Below are 25,890 nucleotides of genomic sequence, written 5' to 3' on the forward strand. Positions count from 1 at the left end.
ATATTCATTGTAATTCTCGTTGGATCTGAAAAACTCAGAGCTAAATTTTCCGGTTTTGTAATGAACCTGGATGGCATTACTTTAGCTTCCAGTGCTACAGTGAGAAACCTTGGAGTAATATTTGACCCTGACCTGTCCTTTGGTCCACATATTAAGCAGGTTACTAAAACAGCCTTCTTTCATTTACGTAATATAGCCAAAATTAGGGACATTCTGTCTCAGAGTGATGCAGAAAAACTGGTTCACGCTTTTGTTACTTCGAGACTAGATTACTGTAACTCTCTATTACTGGGCTGTCCTAAATATGCCCTGAAAAGCCTTCAGCTGATCCAGAATTCTGCAGCCAGAGTCCTGACCAGAACCAACATGAGAGATCATATTTCTCCAGTTTTAGCCTCTCTTCATTGGCTGCCTGTTGAATCTAGAATAGAATTTAAAATCCTTCTCCTTACATATAAAGCCCTCCACAACCAGGCACCACTATATATCAAAGACCTCATTGTTCCTTATATACCAAGTAGAGTACTTCGTTCGCAGACCGCAGGCTTACTTGTGGTTCCTAGAGTCTCAAAGAGCCGAGCAGGAGGCAGAGCCTTTGGTTATCAGGCCCCTCTCTTATGGAATAAGCTCCCAGTTAGTGTTAGGGAAGCAGACACCCTCCCCACCTTTAAGACTAGGCTGAAGACTTATCTTTTTGATAAGTCCTATAGCTAGGGATGGTTAGCATGCCTTAGTTATGCTGCTATAGGTTTAGACTGCTGAGGGACATTTCCTGATACACTGAGCTTCTTTCTTTTTCTCTTTATCTCTTTCTTTTACCCCCCCCCCCCCCCCCCCCCCCCCCCCCCCCCATAACAGTGTTGCATCATTAACATGTATGTCTCCTGTCTCAGCAGGTCTCCCTGGCCGGGACTAGCAGTTCCTGTTGTCTGTTGTCTTTCTGTCCTCTTCCCCCCACACAGCAGAGGCAGATGGCTGCCTGTCCTGAGCCGGGTTCTGCCGGAGGTTTCCTTCCTGTTAAAAGGGAGTTTTTTCCTTCCCACTGTTGCCAGTGTGCTTGCTCAGGATGGGAGATTGAGTTGGACTCAACTCAATCTGTTGGTTTCCTTATATAGGCTGTTATGAATTGGCCTTCATTATGTTTTCCTCTGTCTGTAAAGCGTCTTGAGATGGCATTGCCGTGATTTGACGCTATATAAATAAAGTTGAATTGAATTGAATTGAATTAATTTTCTGAATCATATGAAACTACTGTGCAGATGAATTACTATTATCATCGGTTTAGGGTAGTGGTGCATTAATAGTAAATGTTGATGGGAAATGTCATTCAGTTTTGAGGGGGATAGACAAACGACTCCAAATAAGATAACTTGTGTTTGGGTCCAACCTTGACACTGCTTTCTTCCACTTTCTGTCTGTCTTTATGTTGGCTTCCACAGTCTGACGTGACTTTGAATACCAGTCAAAAGTTTGAACATATCTACCCAGACTTTGGACTGGAAGGTCTGCTGACGTTTTCTGTGGCTTCATGACAACACAGCCAGTTACTGGTGTGTAACCAACTCAGGAAATCCTAAATTGATCATGAGGGGATTACCACTTGAGTCGCTTTGTCCAATTTGTGAGTTGAGAGTGAGAATAGGTTGGTCAGGGAGACTTAAGACCCACAGGTTGGTTTTTTTTTTGTTTTTTTGGCCATTTTGCAGGAACAGTTCAACAATGGCGCTTTTTGATGAATCCAGCTTTCCTGTCATGGATGCGCACATGATTTGGAACTTAGAGAGAAGACCTGCAGCCGCCGCATACTTAGAAAACTTGTTCTTTTTAAGAACCTTTGTCTAGCTTTGACTTGTCTACTGAGATCTGATCGATTCATCCCATCTCGCTGTCTGTTCAATTTGGACTGTCACAGTTAATTTATATGTCTTTGTTTGCTTTGAAAAACTTTGTCATGAGTCATTACATGTCCATTGTTGACTGCATCGCTTCACAAAAGCACTGGTTTTCCATGAGGGAAGATGTCAAATGAATCATGCCTACAGTGCATACTCGTTCTACTCTTTTGAATTTGGATTGGTATTATTTGCTACAGACTTCGAGATTCATGCAGTTTAGATACTGTGGTTCACCAGCAGAAAATTGCAGACAGAGTATTTGTTTTTTTATCTTCTTTTCAGGATATGAGGTTTCCTCTTGGTCTGTCTTTGTTTCCAACAGTAATGTACACACTTTTCTTAATAAATCAACATTCAATTGACTGCTGCACCAAAAATCATAGAAAAAAATGTTCTCTGTTCTGAAGAAAACTGTGATTAATAATATAATCTTGTCCCAGGTACACAGATTAAACAGTCAAGAACATACATGGTAAAATGTGTGGGTGAAAGGGGACTATGGGTGTATGTGTGTGTGTGTTTTTATCCATTTTGATGTAAATTGTTTTATTATGTAAAGCACTTTGTATTGTTTTTAAGCACAAAAAGTGCTATAGAAATAAAGTTTGATTTGATGTGATTTAAAAATACTCAAACAACTCTCACGCAACTGAATGTCAAGACATTCCTTTATGTGAACAACATTTTACACATAGATGGAGAAAACTGTTTCCCATATGGCAGTATCTACATGTTTGCCAATTCTTCTGTGATGGTTTAAAAAAAAGAGGGAAAAAATTTGGCTAGTCACTTTGCCAGTTAAAAGTAAATATGGAAATATATTGAGAATTATAACATAATTATTTGAGACCTGTGAATGTGGAATTCACACTGTGCTGCCAAGTTGTTATCAGGCAAAAATGTCAGAACACAAAAAGGCTTCCTTCACTTGGTGCCCAATTAGATGACCTCTCCTATAATTAATTAGATTAGCAGTGAATTAATATTTCTCTGTTCAATGTGAGCCCCTGTAAAACCCAGCAAGAGGCAACATAAGCTACCAAACAACAATGACAGTTACAGTTGAAAGTAACCTCGTGAAACTGCTCTAGAGGAAAGAAAGCTGTTAGTTTATTTTCTTAATGATAGCTTCTGTTAATCTATTAATCATCGATTTCAAACTGGCCATATGATGGTTTGTAAAAGTATGATCATTTTTATACAAATAAACATAGTTTTTCTAAGAGCCACCACAGTTTTCAGAAAATTGTCAACCTATTGCTATCATTATTTCTTTTCCTTTTTCCAGATGGGATGGATGGATGCATCACCTTCACACACTAATTGAAAATTAATTTCCAAATGCAGTAGTGTGAAAGAGTCTGTTTTAATACAAGCTGGGATTAGTTTCCAAATCATAATCAGGCTGATTGTTTTTTTAAGCAAACAGGAAGTAAGGAGTAACATATTAAACACTATGTGTATAATTTCCACCACACCAGAGGTTAAGAAAGAAATTTTACCCAAAAAAAATTGGACAAACCCTGAAGTCTTAAATGAAAGTTTTTTTTTGTTTTTGTTTTTTAATATTATTATTATTATTCCAGTTCAATTTATTAATATATTCCAATTTTCCCCAAAACTGTAAAAACCATACTTTATGGGTTGTGTTTTTCAGCTTTTCATTTGTACGCTTGAGAAAAAGGAAAAGTCCTGGTGCAGAACACCTGAATCAGGTTAATGGGTCAACATGCTTGGACAGAAGTCAACAACAAGCGGTTTCATTTAAATTAGGGGTTGGATCAGAGAGAAACCTCAAATCTGCAAGTTTGCAGCCCTCAAGTACCAGAGTTAGACACCCCTGTCACGTGGTTAGTCACATCAGTTTCACAGACAAGCAATATTTAACAAAGACAAAATATGATGGAAGCTAACGGATTTATAGACACAGTCTGATTTGGAGGCAGTAACTCTTGAATGACCAAATTCAAGGCATTTACTGTTGGGTTTTTTTCTCCTTTTACATTTTACCTGTAATAATAATAATAATAATAATAATAATAATAATAATAATAATAATAATAATAATAATACATTCCATATATTCTAAACAGAATCTCACAGTGTTTGCACTTTTATGGAAAAAAACACGATTGCTGAGCCTTAATGAAAAAGTCATTGTTTTAAAGTCTGAGCAGAAGAACCTGAGGAATGATCCTGCTTGGAAATTCCTTTGTGGAGAAAAATCACATATTACATGTTTTTGCTATTTTTTGCTAAGAGTGAAAGAAAGGAGGAAACCATTTCAGTCAAATCATTACGTAACCTGACAGTTACATAATAACCTGTATAAAAAGACTCTTCACTACAGGTTAAACTGCAGAATAACACACCTTGAGTCAACAATAAACCACACTGATGACTTCCCTCCTTCCATAACCCTGGAATCCGTCAAAGTAATGGAGCGATCTGGCAAAACAAGAAGCAATAAAGGGGTTCGAGCCCTTTTCCCTCACAGCATCAAGACGGCTCAGTGATGTGCCCCGACCTCCAAATGCTCCGCCGAAGCTTTCACTGCTTTTATTGCAAAAATGTTGGTGCATTGCAGGAAAACATTCCTGCTATGTGTGTTCAATTCCTCTCTGCCATGGTGTTTCATGTGAAGAGACCAGTGGGAGGACGTGTAAAAATGCATAGCAACAGACTCTTTCGCTCCTTTTTCCTTCTCTACCTCTCACATTCTCGCACAGGCACATTAACAAACACACACATACACAGACACATAAATACACACATGCACAGATATAGCACACACGTACCTTACACCCCAACAGCAACACAAGGCTCGGTGGAATAACAATGGGCCCATGCTGAAAAGTAAAACCTCAGGAAAAATTATGCAAATTGCACGACATAAAAAAGAATTAGCCTCGGTTTATGAGTCACCAGCAGCAACTGAGAGAAATATGCGCTGCTGCCCGCCCAGCTGTACTTTTCACACAGGTCACAGCCTTGGCCTAGAGACTGATCTGTTTCATGTGCGCATGATAATGTGTGTGCCGCCATTTTACGTTTGTGAGTGTCCTGTGACACCTGCTGCTCCTGAAGGCTTGCCTGACATTGTATCCTACAAATTCCTACAAAGATGGCAAGGCTAGCAAGCAGACAACGTCTTTCACTCGCTGGGTTGCAAGACGATGCCTGCATGTGCAGCAGTGTGGAGTGCGATTTGCCTGTTGAAACCCTGCAATTCTATTTCAGGCCATCCCACACACAGTGGGAGAGGAGCAGAGATGTGTCACCCTTTAATTACAGCGTTTCAGGTCCTTGTGAAAATTTGTGCATCTGTAGGTTTGAGAGTCCTGCTTTGGATTTCAGGAACACACCTCCAGCAATTAGCACATCAGGGATATGAGTAGTGTGTGTGTTTGTGTGTGTGTGTGTGTGTGTGAGAGAGAGAGAGACAGAGAGATTTAGGGAGGTTAAGTGTGATTTAATTGTTCGATTTCAGCATTTCGGTGTAGCTTCCTGCACTTTTGGGATCCACAGCTTCAGCACATGGATATTCTGTCCCTGCAGCTTTTCATGACAACACCACATGAGTAATGCAGACCAGTTCGAGTGTGTGTTATGTTCCAAATTATATCACCAGTGTTGTCACTTAGTCTGAGCGTTTTTCTCAGTCTGTTCTGCCAGCTGAACTGCAGAGCTTTATTCCTATAGGGTCAGCCCCTTTCAATTAAATTCTTGTTATTTCTGATCCAAATAAGCTGCAGTAAGAATTTAATCCTCATAACTGGATTATGAGCTGATTGTCGCTACAAGAGAGCCGTTTGTTATTAAAATGAAGGGTTATGTAATTCTGAATGGACTGTGTATCGACAGCCAATCAGTTAATGAGTAGTCATGCCATTAAAATTGTTAACTTTCCTTCAACATACCAGCTGCTTTCATGGGTGTCCTTGACAATCATTTCCCAGGGAGCCATTGAACATAGACACACACAAATCTCTGCTTCTGAGCACATGAGGATTAAGAGACAAGATGGAGGAATGAAGGACATCAAACTTGCAGGAAATATTGCGTTTTAAAAGAATCATCTTGGTGAGAGCGAATGTGAGAAATACCTACAGTTGTCTGTTTTACTGCATGCTCTTCAGAAAATTCAGAATGTAGAAACCACTCTACCAACCCTGCATCTTCATATAAACCAATGGATAACAAATCTATTTTCTGTTGCCTTTCTGTTTTTCTATTTTGGCAGATGAGCTTATATCAAAGGATTGGGCATGGGATTCTGTATTTGCTAAACTAGGTTGACTCCACGGTGACGAGCTGCAGAGCCAGTGCCCTGTATGGAAAGTTACTGTGCTCTGGCACACTTTCTCCTTGCAGGGTGAGATTATTCCTCCCATAACTGGAGGAGACAGGCTAAAATATCTGCAAGTTTAACATTTACAGTAACTTTTCTCTAAGTGTGTATGTGTTTATAATCCTTTATTATTCATCAGGGATAACAGTGAGGTCAGCAGGGGGGGGGAAGAGGCCAAGGGTTGACATTTCAGGCTGCTGTTAGTCCAGCAGGGAGGCTCACACACCAGCGTCAGCGGAGCAGTGGGTTACTATTTCAGTCCTGTCAACTTAGCTTTGTTGTGGCACAGTGAATTGGCGTGAATGTTCATTTTAAATGTTGGCCAAAGGGTATCGCGTGGCTAATTTAAACAAAAACATCTATTATTAAACTTTAAGGTTGGTGATGGTGATTTTTCTCTTATGAAGCAGAGCTGCAGCCTAGAGTGATTATGGCAGAGTATCCACAGAGTCATTTGCATCAGGAAACTGGCTGCAGACGATACCAGATTTCATCCATCTGTGGTCGCGTAAAATTGATTATATCAGTTGATTACGTAAGTGGAGAATGAGATGAGCCATCAAATTAGTTTGGGTGCCAATGTCAGCTGACGGGAACAATATTAATAAATGGATGGCAAAACTTATGAGCTCATCACCTATTTCATAAAAGCTAAAGTATTATCCAAAATCCAAATCCTGTTTGCTCCATGTTATTTTCCTTGATGTGAAGATACACAAAGAGCTGGTTACTCTGCTAAATCTTCTCTAAATGCAGGGACATGAGGAATATTAATGAGATCTTTGGATGTTTTCCTTATACACACAGAAAGAAGCATGTCTGAACTAGAGAAAAACAATAACCAAGCTGTTCCCTTTGCGAACTGCAAGCAAATTTGCACGTCCCCAAAACAAAGATTTCCTAATGTAAACTGCTGAATCTGTGTTGGTTTTGTCTTGTAGTCTCAATTTTTCAGTTTGATTAATCACTTGTTATCTCGGGCTGATTGTGCTGCTGAGGCTTCATTTATACTCTCTTGTGGTCGTGCACATCGGCAGCTGTGTGCTGTAGTCATTCGTATTGTTTCATGCTGTAACCTACTTCAAGGAGCCATTCTACTCACGGGGAATAACATGTGTAAGACATGCACAGAAGGGCGTTTTTTTTTTTTTTTATTTCCCTATGCGAGAGTAATTCCCCTCCACAAATTATGACATATTTGATTGTCTTTGTATGCCATTTGATTAAGAAAGTCATTTCACCCAGCAGCCCCATTTCTGTTTGCAAAATGCTGGTATCAAATTTTTTTAAAATAAATGAATAAAGGCTGATTAATAACAAGAGTTCAAACAGTTCTTTATAGGTTCTCAATGTTTCAGTATACCACTAAGCTACACCCAAGTCTATTTACCATTTAATTAAAGAAAAAAGACATTTGGGCACTTCCATGCAAATGTCAACCTCACCATGAAAAAAAGGACCATATTTAAAATAAAACCTATTTAAAATATATCATCAAGGTCTATATTTTTAAGTCAGAAATACTTTTGATCATAATAGTCATACAAATATATGTTTTTCCTCACTATAACAAGGAGATGTCCTAATTTAACAGTTTATTCTTAATGTAACAAATTGTATGTCTCTCCAAAAGGCCAGAAGGGCAATAAGAAAATCACCTCCAGACTTTCCCTAATCTCTTATACATATATATATATATATATATATATATATATATATATATATATATATATATATATATATATATATATATATATATATATATATATATATATATATATATATATATATCAGGAAGGGTTGTTCTCTAAATTTTTCAAAAAAATTAAAAAAAATCTCTTTGCACTTTGCCATATTGAGTATTTGTACTCCATCCCAGGCCATGTTGAAGTGTTTTTATTTTTACTTTGTGTAGAAAGGCTAAACTAAAACACCGCCAGCTTTTACAAATGCTTAGCCTCTACCCACATGCACACACATACACAAACACACACAGTGGGAAAATGTATGAGCTGGGAGCTTCAAACCTCCCACTGTACTCTGCCTTCAATATTTCATCGGATGTGCGGAGTCTTTGAGGGTGATGCTGTTGAAAGTTGTAAAGAGATGCCATTATCAATAGAGAGGAGTGAATGAGACGAGTGTGTTGCAGCTTGTTTCATGCAGAATGATAAATGATCCAACATCATTTATGAACCCCGAACAGTTCTGTTTGCTGAAACCCTGCTGGAGAGTCCACAACAGTGAAAGCGTGATTAATTACTGTATGTTGGACTAATAATTCCACTCAGTGTTTGTTTGCTGAAACATAATTACCTACATACAGCACTGACAGAAGATGACAACCAAGAACCTGCTGAGACAATTAGCATCCTCTTTTGTTCTGATTTTCTGTGTAAGAGGAGTCAATTTAAGATGCTGCCAGTTTATTTCTTTTTTATTTTTTATATTTGGATTGCAGCTGTAAAAGTTTAGTCTAAGAGCACGGATGTAATTCATGAAGAGATTAATATTTTGTTTCTGCTTTGCTTCCGTCCTAGTGGAGTTTTAAACCAGGGGTTGAAAAAACATTAAAAAGGGCAAGAAATGTGTCAGTGATTAAAAAATTGTAATTACTGTTTGCACACCGTGCTGAAGTCATAAATAAGATTTTGCGTTAGTTTTCTGACATGGAGAGCCAATCAGAGTTAATAATGCCTTGGTTTTACTCTGTGCTTCATCTGAGCACCTTCTTTCATGTCAGCTTTTACATAAATAAGAGCTTTTTCTCTCCATCATCCTCTCTTTCTCTTTCTCTCATGCACACCCACACAGAGCCTGTCAGAGGCACATGAGGATGGGTGGAGGAAGGAGGGAGGTGGGTGAAGCATGACACGTGAAAAAGGAACAGCATTACTCTTAACAGAGGATCTAACCTAATATTCCTTCTTCTCGTTGTTTTACTTCTTTCCATGCATTTTCAAGACTACTTTCTCTAAAAAATAATTTTGCCCTCCTGTGAATGCACAAATCTCCTTGTCTTTGTCTGTGAAGTGATCCAGTTTTGTGTGAATATTTTTCTCTTCTGTTAAAGAGATGTTGATTAATCTCTGTTAATTCATGTTTAAATGAGGGCTGCTAACTCAATTCAACAGAGTGAGGGAGAAAATGTTAAAAAAAGAAAAAAAAAAAGTCTGGTTCAGTGATGATTTATGATCTGACAAGCATGATGTGCCTACAGCAAGTACAATATCTATTATTTAACCCTGTCATGATATGTAAGAAGCAAAAATCAGAGTGCAAAAGATTAATCTTACCGACAAAAATGGTGGTTGGAAAGGAAATATGTTAGTCTTTCTGCTCCTCTATTTTAATAATGATGTCACATATTTTTACAAATACGTTTGGACGCATGTTCGCCAAGACTTTGCAAACCAATCAGTTGCCATGGCAACATGCTGAGTCTTTCCGGCTGACCTACAGTTAGCTGATTGCTGCCTCGCTGAGTACACTTCAGTTGAGTTGTTTCCTCTTCTACATTCAAGTCACTGCACCTGCTTGGAAGAACCTTTATCCATGTACAATGTATCTTAACAAAGCATTTATTCCCAACTGAATTCACACCTTATGGAATCAGGAAATTTAGTTTCTTTTCTCTTTTTTTTTTCATGGCTCTATAATCTCAAATGAAAGAAAAATAAAATAAAAACACCTTTACAAAGTGCTCACCTTCTTATTAGATTGCATAGAGCATCAGCTGTGTTAAAGGCTAGTTTCACATGTCACATAATCATTTGTGTAAGATCAACATTTTCCACTCTACTCTTAGAACAAGAAGTTCAAGTTATTTTGAGAAAAAGTAAGTAAAAATCTTACGTTGAGAAATGGATACAAGCACATTTTTATCTCAGTGATTACCCTTTAGAGTCCAGTCAAATTAATTATTCATGAGTGGAAAGAGTATCTAGGACAATCTGTCCTCAAAAACTCAGTGACCTTCCGGGAAGGAGACCATTTCTGGAGGCCGCCAAGAGACTCAAAGCCAGTTGCCCCAGTGTGTCACCAATCACATCAGTGGATTGAGGATTTCATTTGTATGTTTAGGTATTATAGCTCATCGTCCGTGGCATTCACCATCTTGCGTCACTGTGTTTCTTTAGAAGTCCAGAATGGACGAACCAAACACTGGCTCCAGAGTGGGCATCTCACACTTTAGTAATCATTGTAGTTTCTTGGAGGGCAAACTGAGCTGAGAGGTATTCTGCTGTTTGCGCTCTCCACCACTGACACTACGTCGTTGAATCCAACACACTGGTGCTTTAAAGACATGCTCTTACTTTGACATTGTGTCTTTTCCAGTCTCTTTCATGTCCCTCATCTCTTCTCTCTGTTATCCTGCCGGTGACCTGGAAATCAACGTCAGTACAACATCTAAGAGATGTCTTAGTTCCTGGAGGAGTAAGGAGAGAGGAGGCTTGTTGGAGAAGTTTTAAGCAAGGATGCACTTGTATCCTTTCCACAAGTCTTTTTGGCAGCCTGGTCATAGTATTCCACACCGTAAATGGGATTAAAACTAAATACATAAATTGTCAGCATTCATTTTAATCCTTATCTGACAGATAATAAAACACCAGTACACAAAGATACAGAACAACAGACAGATAATTCATCTGTGCCTCGTCATATTAATTTAGTGTTGTTTTACAGACATCTAAATCAAGCTGTCTCATTTTGTTAAATGCCTGTTGCATCGGCTCGCCTCTCCCGTCTCTGTCTCTGTCTCTCCTTGGATCTCTGGTTGAAGGTCTGGAGAAGAGGCAACATTTTTGGTCCGACAAGAACCAATAATTTTACTACGCAATGTCAAACACCAAAAAAAAAACTGGGGAAAAATCAAGAAACAATTTAAACTGCATCATGATTATTAGATCTATGTTCTGAATTTAACGAAATACGTAGATAGATATTGAAGCCAATCCCACTGTGAGGGGATTTCGCTGATTAGCTTTAGTGTATTGTTTGGTTGTGCAGTCTCTTGATCCTAGATTGCACAGCACTTGTATTTCTGCCTCCTCAGTCTGTTAATTGTAAAAACTGGATCATTTAACAATTCATAAAAGTCAAAATCCATTACTGATTATACCTTTAGTGAGTTTCAGACTAAATATTTTATAATTCTGAGCATCACACGTTCTGACAAAGAAGTATTCTTCATGCCATTAAATTAAATTACTTAATAAATGTCATCAAAGTAGGGCCTTCATTCTTTTCTACATGCTGTCTATTAATAATATGAGAGAAGCTAAAATTTGAACAGGATAATTAACACTGATTGACACACACATATAAATACTTAAAAATGGTTCAAATGGTTGTTTCGTAATTATTTAATAACAGTTGTATGTAAACAAAAGCACATTAAACAAAGTCTCACTTAATGGAGAACTCTGAAACATTTATTTCCTCCTTCAGTTCATTGCTGCTGGTATAAAAAATGAATAACCCAAAAGTAGCCTGGTCCAGGAACAGAACTTCTCAACTTGTCTCTCCTCTCTCCTTGTGTTGCTGGGGAAGAACAGAGGAATGTGTTATGACTAACCAGTCAGCCTGGCGAGTGTGTATTACGTCAAAATGTCACACACTCATCAGCAGCCTTCTGTACAATCTGCATGTGTATTCTGGAAAAGTTTGGGTGTAAAGACGACACGTTGCTTTGAAACTGTTGATCATGAAAGCTATGTGTGTGCGTAACAAAAACACAGCAGAGACTCACAGTACATCTTAATAAGTACGGTGTGAGGGGACCATTAATCAAGGCACTGGTGCAAACAATGACACTGTCATCCTCTTAATGTGTGTGTACGTGTTTGTGAAAATTGAATTTAACAGATTTCTCCTTGATTTTTAAAAATGCTGGGCTACAGACAAAGATAATAAAACCACCAAGCTGTTTTAAAGTGTGTTCATCAAACTACATACTCAACATTTTATTCAGCCTTCATTCGATAAATTTAACTTATTTAAATGAGTCTTTGGATGTTTTCATGCACATCTGTTTTCTTGCATAACACCTCTCACTAGAAAAGCTGCATCTAGCTTTGCATTGTTTTAAAACTAAAACATCCGTCAATCAAAGTTGTTTCAATAAGTGTACGTGTTGAGTCTTTATAAAGGGAAACAGTGGGAAGAGATTGTTGAAGCTTCTCCAGTTCTCTAATTAGCACTAAAGTGGACCTGGCATGATCATTTCCACTCCATATTCCCAATATTGGCAACCTCTATCTTAGCTTTGCATCCATCATACTCTCCATCAGAACGATGGAGAGTTTAGTCCTGGGGAAAGCATCTTCCAGAAGATTTAAAGGAAATGTCTTCCTATTATTCAAATGGTTTGATTCTTGCTGAAGGGATGGACAAACGGGTGGTGGTGGCGGCTGAGAACATTCACAACCAATCTGATACTTACAGCAGTTCGTAAACAATGGAAAACTTAAACTCCAGCCTAATATGTTTAAGCCAGAATTGAGTCCAGAATATGAAGGCGAGCAGCACAAAAACTACAAAAAAAAAAAAAAAAAAAAAAAAAAAAAAGTTTGTAGTCATTTCTGTTTGGCTTATGTGCTCGTTATCTGCTGTTGTTGTGCAACATAATGGATATTTTTATCTTTCAATTCATCGGTGTATACACATTTTTCTGTTTACTCTGATGTTATCAAGTGGAGATGTATGGTAAAAGGCCAAATAAGGCAGAAAAGATTTCCCTTAAAGAAAGGTAATGATTGCTTATGGCTTCTGTATGTGCACAATGAGTGAAGTGCATTGGGTGGTTGGAAAATGCAAACTATGGTTGCCTATATGAATCATTATGTGTTTCCAAAAAGTTTGTAGAAGCATCAAAATGATTTTAGTTATTTCATAAACAATTTTACTGTTAGCCTGTTTAACATTCATTTCAATTAATACAAAACAATATTTGCTCCTGAGATAAATTTAAATGATTAATGCAAGCACCAACACAATCATTTTCACAACTGTATTGTTGTCCAGAAAAAAATATAATAGCATCTGTTTATCCAAGTTTGCAGGGAAAAAACAAAGGATTAATTTGTTCATGCAACCAATATGTTAAAAAAGAAAAAAATTGTTGGAGACAATCCTAAAAGAAAAAAAAATTTAAAAAGTGAGAAGAAGAAATAGTATAATTGTTTGGTTTTAGTGACGCAAAAGTTTAATTTTTTTAACATAGTGACTGATAAAAATGTAAGCTCCAACTGTATCCAGGTTGGTGGAAAAATCTCTTGAGTGTAAAATTGGGAATATGGTTAAAGCAAGTTCTTTCTATATAAATAACAAAAGAGGCGTAAACGCCTTTTTTACATTCTTGTTTCATGTTTAAGATAATACGTTATTTTAATACTGCAAACAGGCCAAACTTTATACAGCTTGAAAATTGTTCATTTTCTTACCAAATATGTAAGTATTGACAATAATTTACCTTATTTATCTTGTATTTGTTTTCAGAGCACACCTATGAACTCAATCCTATTTTATATGAACATTCCTTTTACCAACATTATGAAACAGATTCTGGCAACAGTAAAATCTCAAATCCCTCTTTGTCCATATTCCACACACCAGGGTTACCCATTCCAGTCCTCTGACAGATGCAATCCAGCAGCTTTTCAGTGTATTCCCGCTTCAATACACCTGAATCAAATTAAAAGTAATAGTATATCTAGCTATGCTCATTGATTTGAGTCATGTGTGTTGGAGCGGGATTAAACCTAAAACCTACCTGATTGCGGCTCTTGTACCAGAAGGAGTAACCCTGCCACACATTCCGAGGTTTTTTCCAAATTGGAAACTGTTCTCCATTGTTATCCTGTAAAGTGTGTCATTTCCACTTTCCCATTCAACACTGCCAGATGTACAATAAAAAGCATATAATGTATATACAGTAATCTCATTTTAGCATAACATAGTATGGATCCTGCAGTTGTGTTTACACATCTTCTGATGTCTTTCCAAGTTTGTAATAACCATCATGCCTTGGGAATTTGTAATATTTATCATGCAAATGTTCCCAGACTCTGGACTGAATTGGAAAAGGAAGCTTTTAGTTTTGTCTGCCCTGCTGCTGGGTAGGCCTTACAAACTAAGCTGAAGATGTCGGAGCTCTTTTAGTTCAGACTCTTTTGCTTTTAAAACACAAGAATCTTTTGAACGGTGCCTTTAATTGCCACTCAACTCAATTACTTAAACCGTAATAATCATTTATTTTAGCTATTGTACAGTAGACTTTGTTGATCTGTGTGGAACTGATCAATTTTAGGTTACTTTAATTAAACCCTTTAAAGCACAACGTAAGCAAAATTGGGGATAATAATTTTTTTTTTAAATTATTTGGCCCTTTAACATTATTTTTTTTTCCGTTTGTTTGTTTGTTTTCAATCACATTATATTTTCTTTTTGATAATGTGATGTTGTCTTCTTGGCCAGGTCACCTTGAAAAAAAAGAACTTGATCTCAGTGAAGTTTTAAACTGATAAAATAAACAAACAAATAAATAAATAATACTCTTGACTTAAAAAGTACAGTGACAAACTTGACAATTCATAATGAGAGAAGTTCAACAAATCCTCAGAAGACAAAAATCAGCAACTAGCTACAGTCCTCGCACCATGCGTGGGTAATAAATGAAGTAATGGTTAAATGATGCTAATCAGATTTTTATTCAGTGTTACATAACTCAAAAACCCCCAAAAAATTAAATCCCAAATGACTGAATGTTCCTTTAATACTGAGACAATAATCCCCAAGAGATTTTTGGCACCACAAATGCACCATAATGCAAAACAAATGTCGGGTTCCCTGTGCCTTAGTTGTTGCCAGAATGGAGATACTAATTGTTGTCAGGCTCTTTAGCACTGAATCACTGATCTGATTTCATATTGTTAGCACAAGCTGTGTTTGAACTGATGTCTAAACAGGCTGCAGGTTACCCAGCATGCACACTTTCTCAGGCTCTGTGCACTAATGACAAGAAGCCTCAGGCCAGGATTGATGCTCAAGGTTACAAACCTGTGATCTCTCTTCACAAAGAAATCATCAGCACCCATCTTAGAGAGATAAACTGTACTCAGCTGTGCTTGGGTGAGGCTGCTGACTGTGGAAATGTCTGCTGCTGCTGATGGGCGTCTGCGTAAGCTCTATTTTTCTGTGATATCTAATCTTTAAGAAATAGTGTTGCTTCCTGCAGTTTTGAGGGAAATCCTTTAGAAAAAAGGAATGTTAGACCTTTTTACCAACCATCATCTGTTCTCCGTGTCATCTGAACCATTGAGACATTGATACATTACCTGCAGATAAAGAACAAATACTTCATCTCATGTCACATTTTTCTGCACTGACAGGTCAGACTGTACTCTTTGGTGACACTGTAACAACCTCAAGTTGAACGAGCACTGTGGATTTTTTTTTTTGTTTTGTTTTGGGGTTTTTTTAAGTTTCGAATTTGTGAAAAACCATAATTATTTCCTGCTATCTACATTAACAGAATTTAAAATCTCTTCTCTCAGCAGTTTAAAAATAATGACCCATGAGACATAAACACCACACACGTTCTCATCACTGGCTCACTAAATATTCTAGTCTGCAAAATGAGTTGCACGTCATTTTCATACTTTGATTATGGAGGCAATACCTACTGCTGTTAATTATTCATGTGCCAGTAATGTGTGCAGCTGCTCCGTGCTCAAATGAAAAGGAGGAGGAGAAGCTTAAATTGATCTTGTGTCCATGATTCCTGCAGATTGAATAGTACCTGCAGCCACTGATGATGCTGTCTTGAGACTTGATAGCTGGTGCAATATTCAATTTATTTTATTGATCCAAAGCAATGCAACTGCACTTCATACATTTGTCCTATGATGGATCTACTCTTTTTGTCAGTTCGTCCTTTGGTTCAAAAGGAAAAACCTTGTCATGAAATCTTGCACTGATAGCAGCAATGCCCTGGGGATTCACCCCAATGATTTAATTTCTGGCTCCACCATTTAGTTTAAGTTTGTGTTTTTGTTATGAAGTTTGTGATTATTTTTTTTTACCAAATTTGACTCAGATTTTTGTTTCCTCAGTAAAGGTCTTCACCAGATTATTGCTCATGCAAAACATAATCTACTATCATCAAAAACTCTTGTCAATTGATTGCCAATTTAATAATCCTGAGCATGCATGGGGTGGGAGGCAGGCATACAGTAGCTTAATATTCTATTATATTCTATATTAATATTCTATTCTGTGAAATTCATACCTGAATGTTCTTACATGTTCTTGATCATGCTGCCATATATTTTTGTGTATCCACATGCACGTGACTTGTGACTTTGCTTTGCACATCTAAAAACTGGGCTCCCCAAAAGTCCCAGTGCAATTTGAGCCCTGCAGTCTGCTAATAACCTTAGCATTGTTGTACAGCATGGTTGTAATGAAGAGTGGGCTGTGAAGGGCAATTATTGCTTCAGCAAACATGCTAACTTATGCAACAGATTTTTAAAACAAAAGAAAAAGTTTCTGAGACTGATTTCCTGAAAACATTATGTAAACCTACCTATGTACTAATATGTACTAATCATACTTAACGAAGGTGGGCAGTTATGGTAAAGCAATGCTGACTTAACACTTTTAATGTGGAAAAAATTAATGAATAAATAGCTTTTTAAAAAGCAGTTGCTCAATCAGTTGTGATGGTTAGAAAACAGGTTCTGGCAAGAAATTAGGAAAATAAACCTGGAGGCTTAAATTCTGCTGAATGTGACAGTGAAAACAAGTGTGCATGGAAACAGGTGTGCAAACTGGCAACAGTAAGCAGGTGGAATGAACAGCAATGTGGTGCAGAAAGGAAAGAAAATAGCTGCAGACCAAATGATGATTATAATCCTCAGACCTAGAATAAATACATCTGAAAAACCAGCCACAATGACAAAGTGTTGTACTCAGAAAAACGTAAAATAGACACAAAACAGTTGACTTATTCTTTGCCAAATAATTAATGCTTCACCTTAATGAGTTGTGTTGGAATCCTTAACCTAGCCATGGACTATACTGAAGGGTACTCACAGAACACCTTGAAACCCATTCATAGGAAACACAGGGATCTTGTAATTTGTGTCGTCCCATTTCCCAAGCCCCATAACCTCCAAATGTCAAAGTTTTAATTATGAATCAACAGTTCTGTGAGAATTTCATAAAATGCATTAACTGTATTTCACTATTGAGTTATGTGTATCTCCTCTTGCCCCAAAAAAAAAAAAACTCTTTAGTTTTCAGGACCATTTCTGAGAAAACTATCAGATGTTTTATAATCATCTCACCTCTCCTCTCTTTTCTGTCACTCTTGTTTCATTCTACAGTCATTTGTTTGTCTGTTCTCCCAACAGGAATACCTGTGACCTCTGAAGCAGTGTGTTTAGAGGAGCATGTTGTGACCACCATGTCTCTGGAGATGGAGAAGACCATCACCAAGCTGATGTACGATTTCCAGAGGAACTCCACCTCTGATGATGACTCTGGATGTGCGCTGGAAGAGTACATCTGGGTTCCCCCCGGTCTCAGTCCTGAGCAGGTACATAAGCTCAGTTGCCTCAGTGCTCCGTTGTCTATAGCCTATTTATGGTCGGAACAGCTTCAGAACCAGACCAGAACTAATGAACTGAACCGCTTAATTTAGTTATCTGGACGATATGACACTTTTGTCAAAATCCTGACATGTAAAGCTCATCATTTTGGAAAAGAAGACAATGTACCATTATTATTTAAGTCTCCTTTGTTTTATAGTCTCTTTGAGTTAGCATGGGGTTGACTTAGCGTACAAGTAATGATGACTTAGCTGTCAGGCATTTCATGGGTGAGTAATTGCAAGGACATGATGGCATGTTGGAACCAAATTCAAAGTCAGACAGAATGACAGCTAGAACTAAAATGATGAAAAGAAACCCCACAGTGATTAGAGGATGACATTGTCTGAAGAGCAGGTGTGAAGTGATGAATGTGTTCAAATGTCTGGGTTTCATACAAGTGTACAAAAAGTGTAAGGTCATCTAGTAGTTTTTTATATTTTCAAATGTAAAACAGGCTTTCATGCCTAAAATAAGTGGTTTCATCATCACATGACTAATTATTTCCATTGCTAAAACTTGTGTGTATTCAATCTTATTTATTTCCAGTAATTTGCTTTTGGTACACAAGGCCCCCAGTTGTTCTGCATTTTAGCATATTCTTGCAAATTTAAACCCAGTGGAAATGAAGTAATTAGAGTCAGTAAATGTTTGGCTGATAATAATTGAAAATTGGTAGCACTTTGTTTGAGCTTGCAGCTTTTACAGTTCCCTGTCTGAACTCACTTGCTGTTTAAACGCCTTTTAATTGTATGCATGACTAAGCTAATGCAATCTGAGGAAGCAGTCTCCTCATCAAGTATTTTATTTGTTTTATTTTGTTGCTTGTTGTTTTGATGCGCCCCACATAAGAAACACATTTTGCTCAGCTGAATCAACTAAAAACACTTAAGTCTTTTTTTAGTAAGAAAACCACTCTAATGCAACAGGCCTCCTAGTGCTCTGTTAACAGATGACAGGATGGGCTGATAACAGTCATTTTCTCCAGTCAGCCATCTTGACAGGATGCTGAAAGAAGCTGCACCCTCTTGTCATCCAGCAGGAGGTGTAGGCAATTGAAGCTGACTTTTCCTTTTCTTTTCTTTTTTTTTTTTTATTCACTCGAATGTAATGATTTTAAGCCTGTCACTTCTGCTATTTCTCTACACAAAGTCATTAAAGAGAAAATAATAATTTCATGTGAAGTGGCTAATCGAGCTGTCAGAAGTCAAAATCTCCAAAACTGACTTAGTTTCCTAAGTTAGTCATTAAGTCCTAAAGATTTAGCTCTGGCAGGAGGACAGACATGTTTAAATGTTTTGGTCTCCAAGTATTTGACAAAATGTGCCAAAATTACACATTTCTGAAATGAAGACTATTTTTTGGTCAAATTTTTAAAAGATACAAATTGTAAATTGTATTTAGAAAACAACTTTCAGCACAGATCAGCACCAGAACTTGCACCATTCCACACTTTTGAGAAATGTGATCCAGAGCAACCAACATTTTATTGATTCCTTCTTCCTTTGTGCTCCATATTTGTAATTAGTTTTAAATAAAGTCTACATAACCATGAATTTATTGGCGGATTTTTAAAAAAAATAGTAATTATAGGAATACCACTGTATAAATACATTACAACCTCATAAATAACTGCTGCCACTAAACACATGAAGATACTACCGGTATTTTCTTATTTGTCCTTTTTAATGGAGGAATTATAGTTTATCTGGTTAAAAAAAAAAAAAAAAAAACATTCATTAAGATTGATTAATCCTCACATTAATCCTTGAGAACAGTAAATTCAATACACTTTGACTAGAACCATACCACAACAATGTAATGGACATTTGTCATGATAACAGAATTCATTTGCCAAGAAAATAATCTGCACATTTAAGGAAACAATGACTAGGTGCATAAAGAAAGAGGACTGCATTCTGTGTTTTGCAGCCTTGTCATGAAGAATAAGTAGAATGACAGCGAACAGTGACCCTGTGTTGCTTTGAATAAAACAAGTGAATATGAAGGGATTCACTTTCTTTTCTGTCACTTTCCACCTGATTGACTGTGTGAGCCGATTCAGAAAAACATGAGCAGGTTTGTGACAAAGTCTGCTTGGATGAAAATCAGACAAGCAACAAAGACTGCTTTCCATCCTTTAGTTTTTGTCTATCAAACGCCAATCTGGGTTTTATATATTTCACCAACTAGCATGCAAATACAACAGGAGGTTCAGGTCAAGGACACCAAGAGCTTCTGCATCATGAATTCTAACAGCAATGAGACTACAGACTAGTGAGATTTCCTTGAAGCAATGTGAATATAAGGTGTTAAAATTTTAAACAAGGTCATTCTGTTCAAGGTTGAGTCCGATGCAACAGCATGCGCAGGCCTCATTGTGTGCTCATTTTCAATTCCAGACACTGACTTCCAAGGGCAGTGACAGCAGAGGGCACAACATAAACAAGTCTGATTGGCTTGAAGAGCATGATAAATTCATTTAAAAGGCATTTCATTTTTTTTTTTTTTTTTTTTTTGCACAGTTTTTCTTAAATGTAGAACGAGAAATTAAGGTTTGATAATTATGCAAGGTCTATAAAGCGATTTCAGAACCTGATGTTTAATTTTGTTTATTCCAGGTGCATCAGTATTATAACTCCTTACCAGAAGAGAAGGTTCCCTATATAAACAGCCCTGGAGAGCAGTATCGTATGAAGCAGTTGCTTCACCAGTTACCGCCACATGACAATGAGGTAAAAGCATTCTTATCTGTGCGGCAAACTTCTCATTCATACATGGAGACTGTCAAATTCTGGGAGCTGTAAGTGTTTATATACTGTCCAGTGATGAGCCTTGATGTTTCAGGTACGTTACTGTAACGCGCTGGATGAGGAGGAGAAACGGGAGCTTAAGATCTTCAGTAACCAGCGGAAGAAGGATAATTTAGGCAGAGGCAATGTCCGTCCTTTCCCCCTCACCATCAACGGAGCAGTCTGTGACAAAGTAAATTCAGCAAGTTACATTTCTTCATTTTGCGATTTAGACATTTTACTTGGAATATATGTAATGTAACTGGCCAACTAGACTCAGTTTTAAGGGCTTTTTATTTAAAACCTTCCTTTACCAAAGCTTACACTTTGTATTAATCTTTTTCTCGTATTTCCTTCCACTACTTGTCTTTTCCTCTCCTCTCCTCTCCTCTCCTCTCCTCTCCTCTCCTCTCCTCTCCTCTCCTCTCCTCTCCTCTCCTACAGTGTGGCAGTCAGATAAACGGAGGCGACATTGTAGTTTTTGCTGCAAGGGCAGGGCACGGAAAATGTTGGCACCCTAATTGCTTTGTCTGTTGCACATGTGAGGAGCTGTTGGTGGATCTCATATACTTCCACCAGGATGGCAAGGTCTACTGTGGCCGGCACCATGCCGAGAGGCTGAAACCGCGCTGCTGTGCCTGTGATGAGGTGCGCATTTCTGGGCCTGGAGCCCTTCATGGTTGGAGGTGGTTGAATGGTTCATAGCTCACAAACTTGGATGGGGTTGAACGATGGAGAGAAAAGATGTCCCAGCATTCTGGTCGTGTCTCAGAAGGTCTGCTTGTATTGTAAACTGTAAATTGGCGCGTAGACTTGAGACAACTACTGCATTATAAAAAGTTTTACACAATCGACACCTGAGGTTTATTATTTAAAGTAAAGGTCCATTAGGCTTTACTTTTGTTAAATAGTTGTTTAGATGTCTTTAACTCAGACAAAGCTGTAGTAAACTATTTTCTTCTTTGAAAAGTGTCTTATTTGATTGAGTTAGTCGAGATTATGGTGGCAACCAGAAGCCAACCATTTATATTTTGTATAGTAAAGTTAAAAAATGCTACTCCATTGCAGACTTTCTCTGATAGCTATAATTCAGGATAGCCATCAACTGAACAAAAGTATGTTAAACAAAATGATTACCAAATAGAGAAAGGCAGAAAAGAGCGCTAAAGCTGCCGAATGTTACGTATTTAAAAGATAACCACCTGCTATCTTATTTGTTTGTGTCAAGGTCTTCTTTCTTAAAATTCTTTCATTCTTTCCATTTCTTTCTGATTCTAATGTTGTAATGAAAATCAGCTTGTTGTTAATTACCAATAGGGTCCCATTTCTTATTGAAAGACCCTCTCACATATGCTGTGTCATGTGCATTGCATGGTGAGGAAGGGCTGCAGCTAAAATATGCTCTTTTCAGTTAGCGACTGCTTCATTGACTACACTGAGAAGTTTCAATTTTTTTAACCCTCTGAGGATAATTGAAAGAGGATAAAAGGAAGTCACCAGCATAATGTAATATAGGATAATAAATTGGAAGTAAATATCACTGCATTTTAAGAGACAATGTGAAATGTAAAATCAATGAGCCATGAGGTCCCCTAAACTCATCTTGAACAAGAACCAGTGTTCACCAGTTGTTGCGAAGTACACACCACTTAAAGTCCCTTTTTAAATTGTCTTCTCATGAATATTATTCAGTTCATTTGTTTGTTTTGTGTCTGTTGACATCTGGGTCCCACAGATAATCTTTGCTGATGAATGCACCGAGGCAGAGGGCAGGCACTGGCACATGAAGCACTTCTGTTGCTATGAATGTGAGACCACCCTCGGCGGCCAGCGCTACATCATGAAGGATGGACGCCCACATTGCTGCAACTGCTTTGAGTCTCTTTATGCAGAGTACTGTGATGCATGTGGAGAGCACATAGGTACAGCATCATACTTTTGGGCAAATTCTTATTGCTGGTTTGGTCCTGCATATAGAAACTGTTATCAAAACATATGGACATGTTTTTCTTTCACTATCATCCTGTAAAACCTCAAACAGTCATTTAATGTAAGCATGGCTGTAATCAGCTCTGAAGATTGTGTGACACAGCTGCAGAGAGGCGGATCCACTGCATGTGAATGGTTATTATCGCCCTCCGGTAACAGTGAAAGAGGAAGTCTCAGAGGGAGCTACTATGCTGAATGCAGATGGGACTTGTGAAAAATGATTGCTTCCTCAAGCTGGAAAGCAGGGCTGGTCAAATGCATTCATGCTACCCTAAAAATCAAGTTATAATGTACAGGTAGAGGATCACAACTGTTTTACTTCAGTGAGAGAAATCAATTTGATAAAAACCAAAGTCAATCTACTGTCTAAAGACAAATCAAACTGTGGATTGTGTTAAATAGCAGCACAGAGTTTAAAGAAATACATTTCTACTTCTGATGGGTAAAGCACTAAAAAGATTTTTTTGGGTTATTTTACCAAAGGGATCGACCAAGGTCAGATGACATATGATGGGCAGCACTGGCATGCAACCGAGGAATGTTTTTGCTGTGCACGTTGCAAGCGCTCTCTGCTGGGCCGCCCTTTCCTGCCAAAGCAGGGGCAGATCTTCTGCTCAAGGTCCTGCAGTGCTGGACAGGTAAGGGAAGTCCTAAACATACTGCACATACACAAAATTTGGTGTTGTGTTTAACAAAAAAAGATATACATATTTAGGTTTGTACTTACATATTATTCTAAGACTTGACCTTTTTCATTGCTTGATAAATGTCCTTCTCCATTTCATTTCAATCTGTCAGGATCCAGAGGAGTCTGACTCCTCAGACTCCGCCTTCCAAAGTGCTCGTTCCCGTGAATCCCGGCACAGCACCAAGATTGGGAAGAAGGAGCGCAGGAATGCTGAGCAGGATCGGCGGAGTGCTGAAGCGCGCCAGTCAGCTCCTCCCCCCATGCCTGACCGTCTGTCTGCTGAAGTTGATCCCCTCTCTGGTCAGATGGACCGACTAAGCCTCTCATCTAGCCAGACCCCAAGCAGGACACCCAACCGCACTCCCAGCCGCACCCCGAGTCGAGCCCCAAGCCTTAACCAAGTGTGGATGAGCCGGGATGACCCGTACATCCCAGTTTCCTATGAGGCCCCCCAGAGGGATTCGTCCCCCACCCCTACACCTATACATCTGCTGGGTCAGTGTAATTCCAGGCAGGGATACAATCCAAACACAAATGTTCATCCACCTGCCCAAAGTCCTGCCAACCCAGGGAAGAGACCCGATTCTTGGGGAAAAGAGCAGGGGAATACCAAGCGGACCCCTATGGCTGCCCTGAGAGGCCACTCCTTCAATGAAAACTGGATCCACCACAGCCAAGATGAGTTCAGACCCAACAAGCTGCGTACCCAGATGAGCTTCAATGAGATGTCCAGCCAGAACCAGGGCTTCTCTGACAAGAGGAGCATCAGTCTGCATGGATTCCAGAGAAACGGCAGACCGCCACTGACCAGGAGGAACCACATCACTGCCATGAGCTTCAATGAGCCCCTTACTCCTCTAGAGCAGACTCCTCGCGTATCCATGGATTCACTCACCATGTCTAATGCTACAGGTAAGAGGTTATATTATTGGTATACAGTTATAGGGCATGGAAGGAGAATGTGACATTTGGTTTACTGTTCTAACAGGTAACTCTCTGGATGGAGGCAGCAAGCGTCAGGAGCATCTATCCAGGTTCTCCATGCCTGATCTGAGCAAGGACTCTGGTGTAAATGTATCAGAAAAGAGCAACATGGGCACTCTCAGCTCCTCAGTCCAGTTCCATAGCACAGAGTCATTGTCCTCTTCTCGTCCCTACAACAACAACAATATGTACACTCCACTGAGAGTTGGATACCCGCTGCAGTACTGGGATGGCCCACAGCAGCTGGGATTTGATGGCAAAGGTCCTGTAGGGGTGATAGGCAGCAGCGGAAACCTGCGGATGGCTCCTATGAGTGATAGAATGCCCCGCCGACGCATCAATGCGCAGGAATCTGTGTCCCAGCAACAGCAGCCACAACCTAGACGCCGTAAACATCATCGTGGAAATGGTGGTAACGGGCAGCATCGTAGTGGTCATCACCACAAACGCTCTCGCCGCTCCCGTTCTGACAATGCCTTGCACTTGGTGGCAGACCGTCCTACTCAAATGGTGGAGCTTCCCTACCGCCGGGTTCAAGAGGATTACGATCGCTTCCCCTCTGGTCAAGCTTCCCGGGAGTTGTACGGTCTGGAGCCAGGTGGGTACAGACAGCAGCCCCACCGACCCTGCCCACGCACCACCTCCGATCTGACCTTGCAGAATGCTGGCTGGCAGCCTGCGGGACTAGGTGGGCCATGCTGGGGTGATGGATATGTGGAAGCTCATGATCCCTGGTGTTCCAGCTGTTCCTCTTCCTCTGAGTCTGAACCAGAAGAAGGGTATTTCCTGAGTGAACCAATCCCTCGCCCTGTGCAGCTGTGCTACATCAACAATGAGGACCTGCGCCATCGCTACAGCCCTTCTGGAATAGGTGGCCATCATGGACCTCTCCATGGACCAATTCATGGTCAAATGCACAACCGCCAGAGGAGGAAGAGCAAAAACTGTATAATTTCCTAGATGGAGAGCATAGAGAGATTGAGAGGGATAAGATAGAGAGAGAGGGAGAAAGGTAAGAAAGCAGTAAAGAGGAGGAACAGAGCGAGTAGGAAGGTGAGATTGAGATTGTTGAGAGTGAGACTGAATAGTGTGTGTGTGTGTGTGTGTCTGTGTGTGTGTGGTTGGGTTGAAGAGAAACAGATAAAGACCCATTTTTGTGCTTGTGAGCTTACACAACTCAACACTGGGTAGTGTTTGTGTACACCTACACAGAATGATCTAATCATAAGAGGAAGTTCAGATGGCTTACACAACAGGAATCTTTACAGTGATGGAGATCGACTCAGATGATGGCACCAGGAAGCACTGATGAATTTGACTGCTAAATATACTGTGGTCAAGGTAAATAACATGATATATGTGCATATCTGTCTGTGAGTGTATCCATGTTACGGAGGGACTGAAAAACTTCTTGACAGTCTGAAAAGGAAAGCAAAACTGGTCAAACCGCAGAGATCCAGCAGTTCACGTCGCAGCTCGGCGATCGAAGCCCTGAGCAGTCAACTTCTTCTATGTGGACAAACGAGATTGTGTTGGG

At 39.0% G+C, this 25,890-nt stretch overlaps 1 protein-coding gene across 1 annotated transcript; it reads left to right on the forward strand.

Annotated features, from left to right (window-relative positions):
- Positions 1–17,716: 17,716 nt before the first annotated feature.
- On the forward strand, positions 17,717–25,313 carry LOC306754819 (prickle-like protein 2; the record flags this gene model as incomplete). The annotated part of the gene is made up of 8 exons (XM_079238908.1): positions 17,717–17,848; positions 20,522–20,635; positions 20,748–20,885; positions 21,137–21,340; positions 22,428–22,614; positions 23,165–23,319; positions 23,480–24,281; positions 24,358–25,313. The coding sequence occupies 8 exons, from the start codon at positions 17,717–17,719 to the stop codon at positions 25,311–25,313; spliced, it is 2,688 nt and encodes an 895-aa protein (XP_079095034.1).
- Positions 25,314–25,890: the final 577 nt, after the last annotated feature.

Source organism: Telmatherina bonti (assembly GCF_933228915.1).
Source record: "Telmatherina bonti genome assembly, chromosome: 4".
Classification (NCBI taxonomy): Eukaryota; Metazoa; Chordata; class Actinopteri; order Atheriniformes; family Telmatherinidae; genus Telmatherina; species Telmatherina bonti.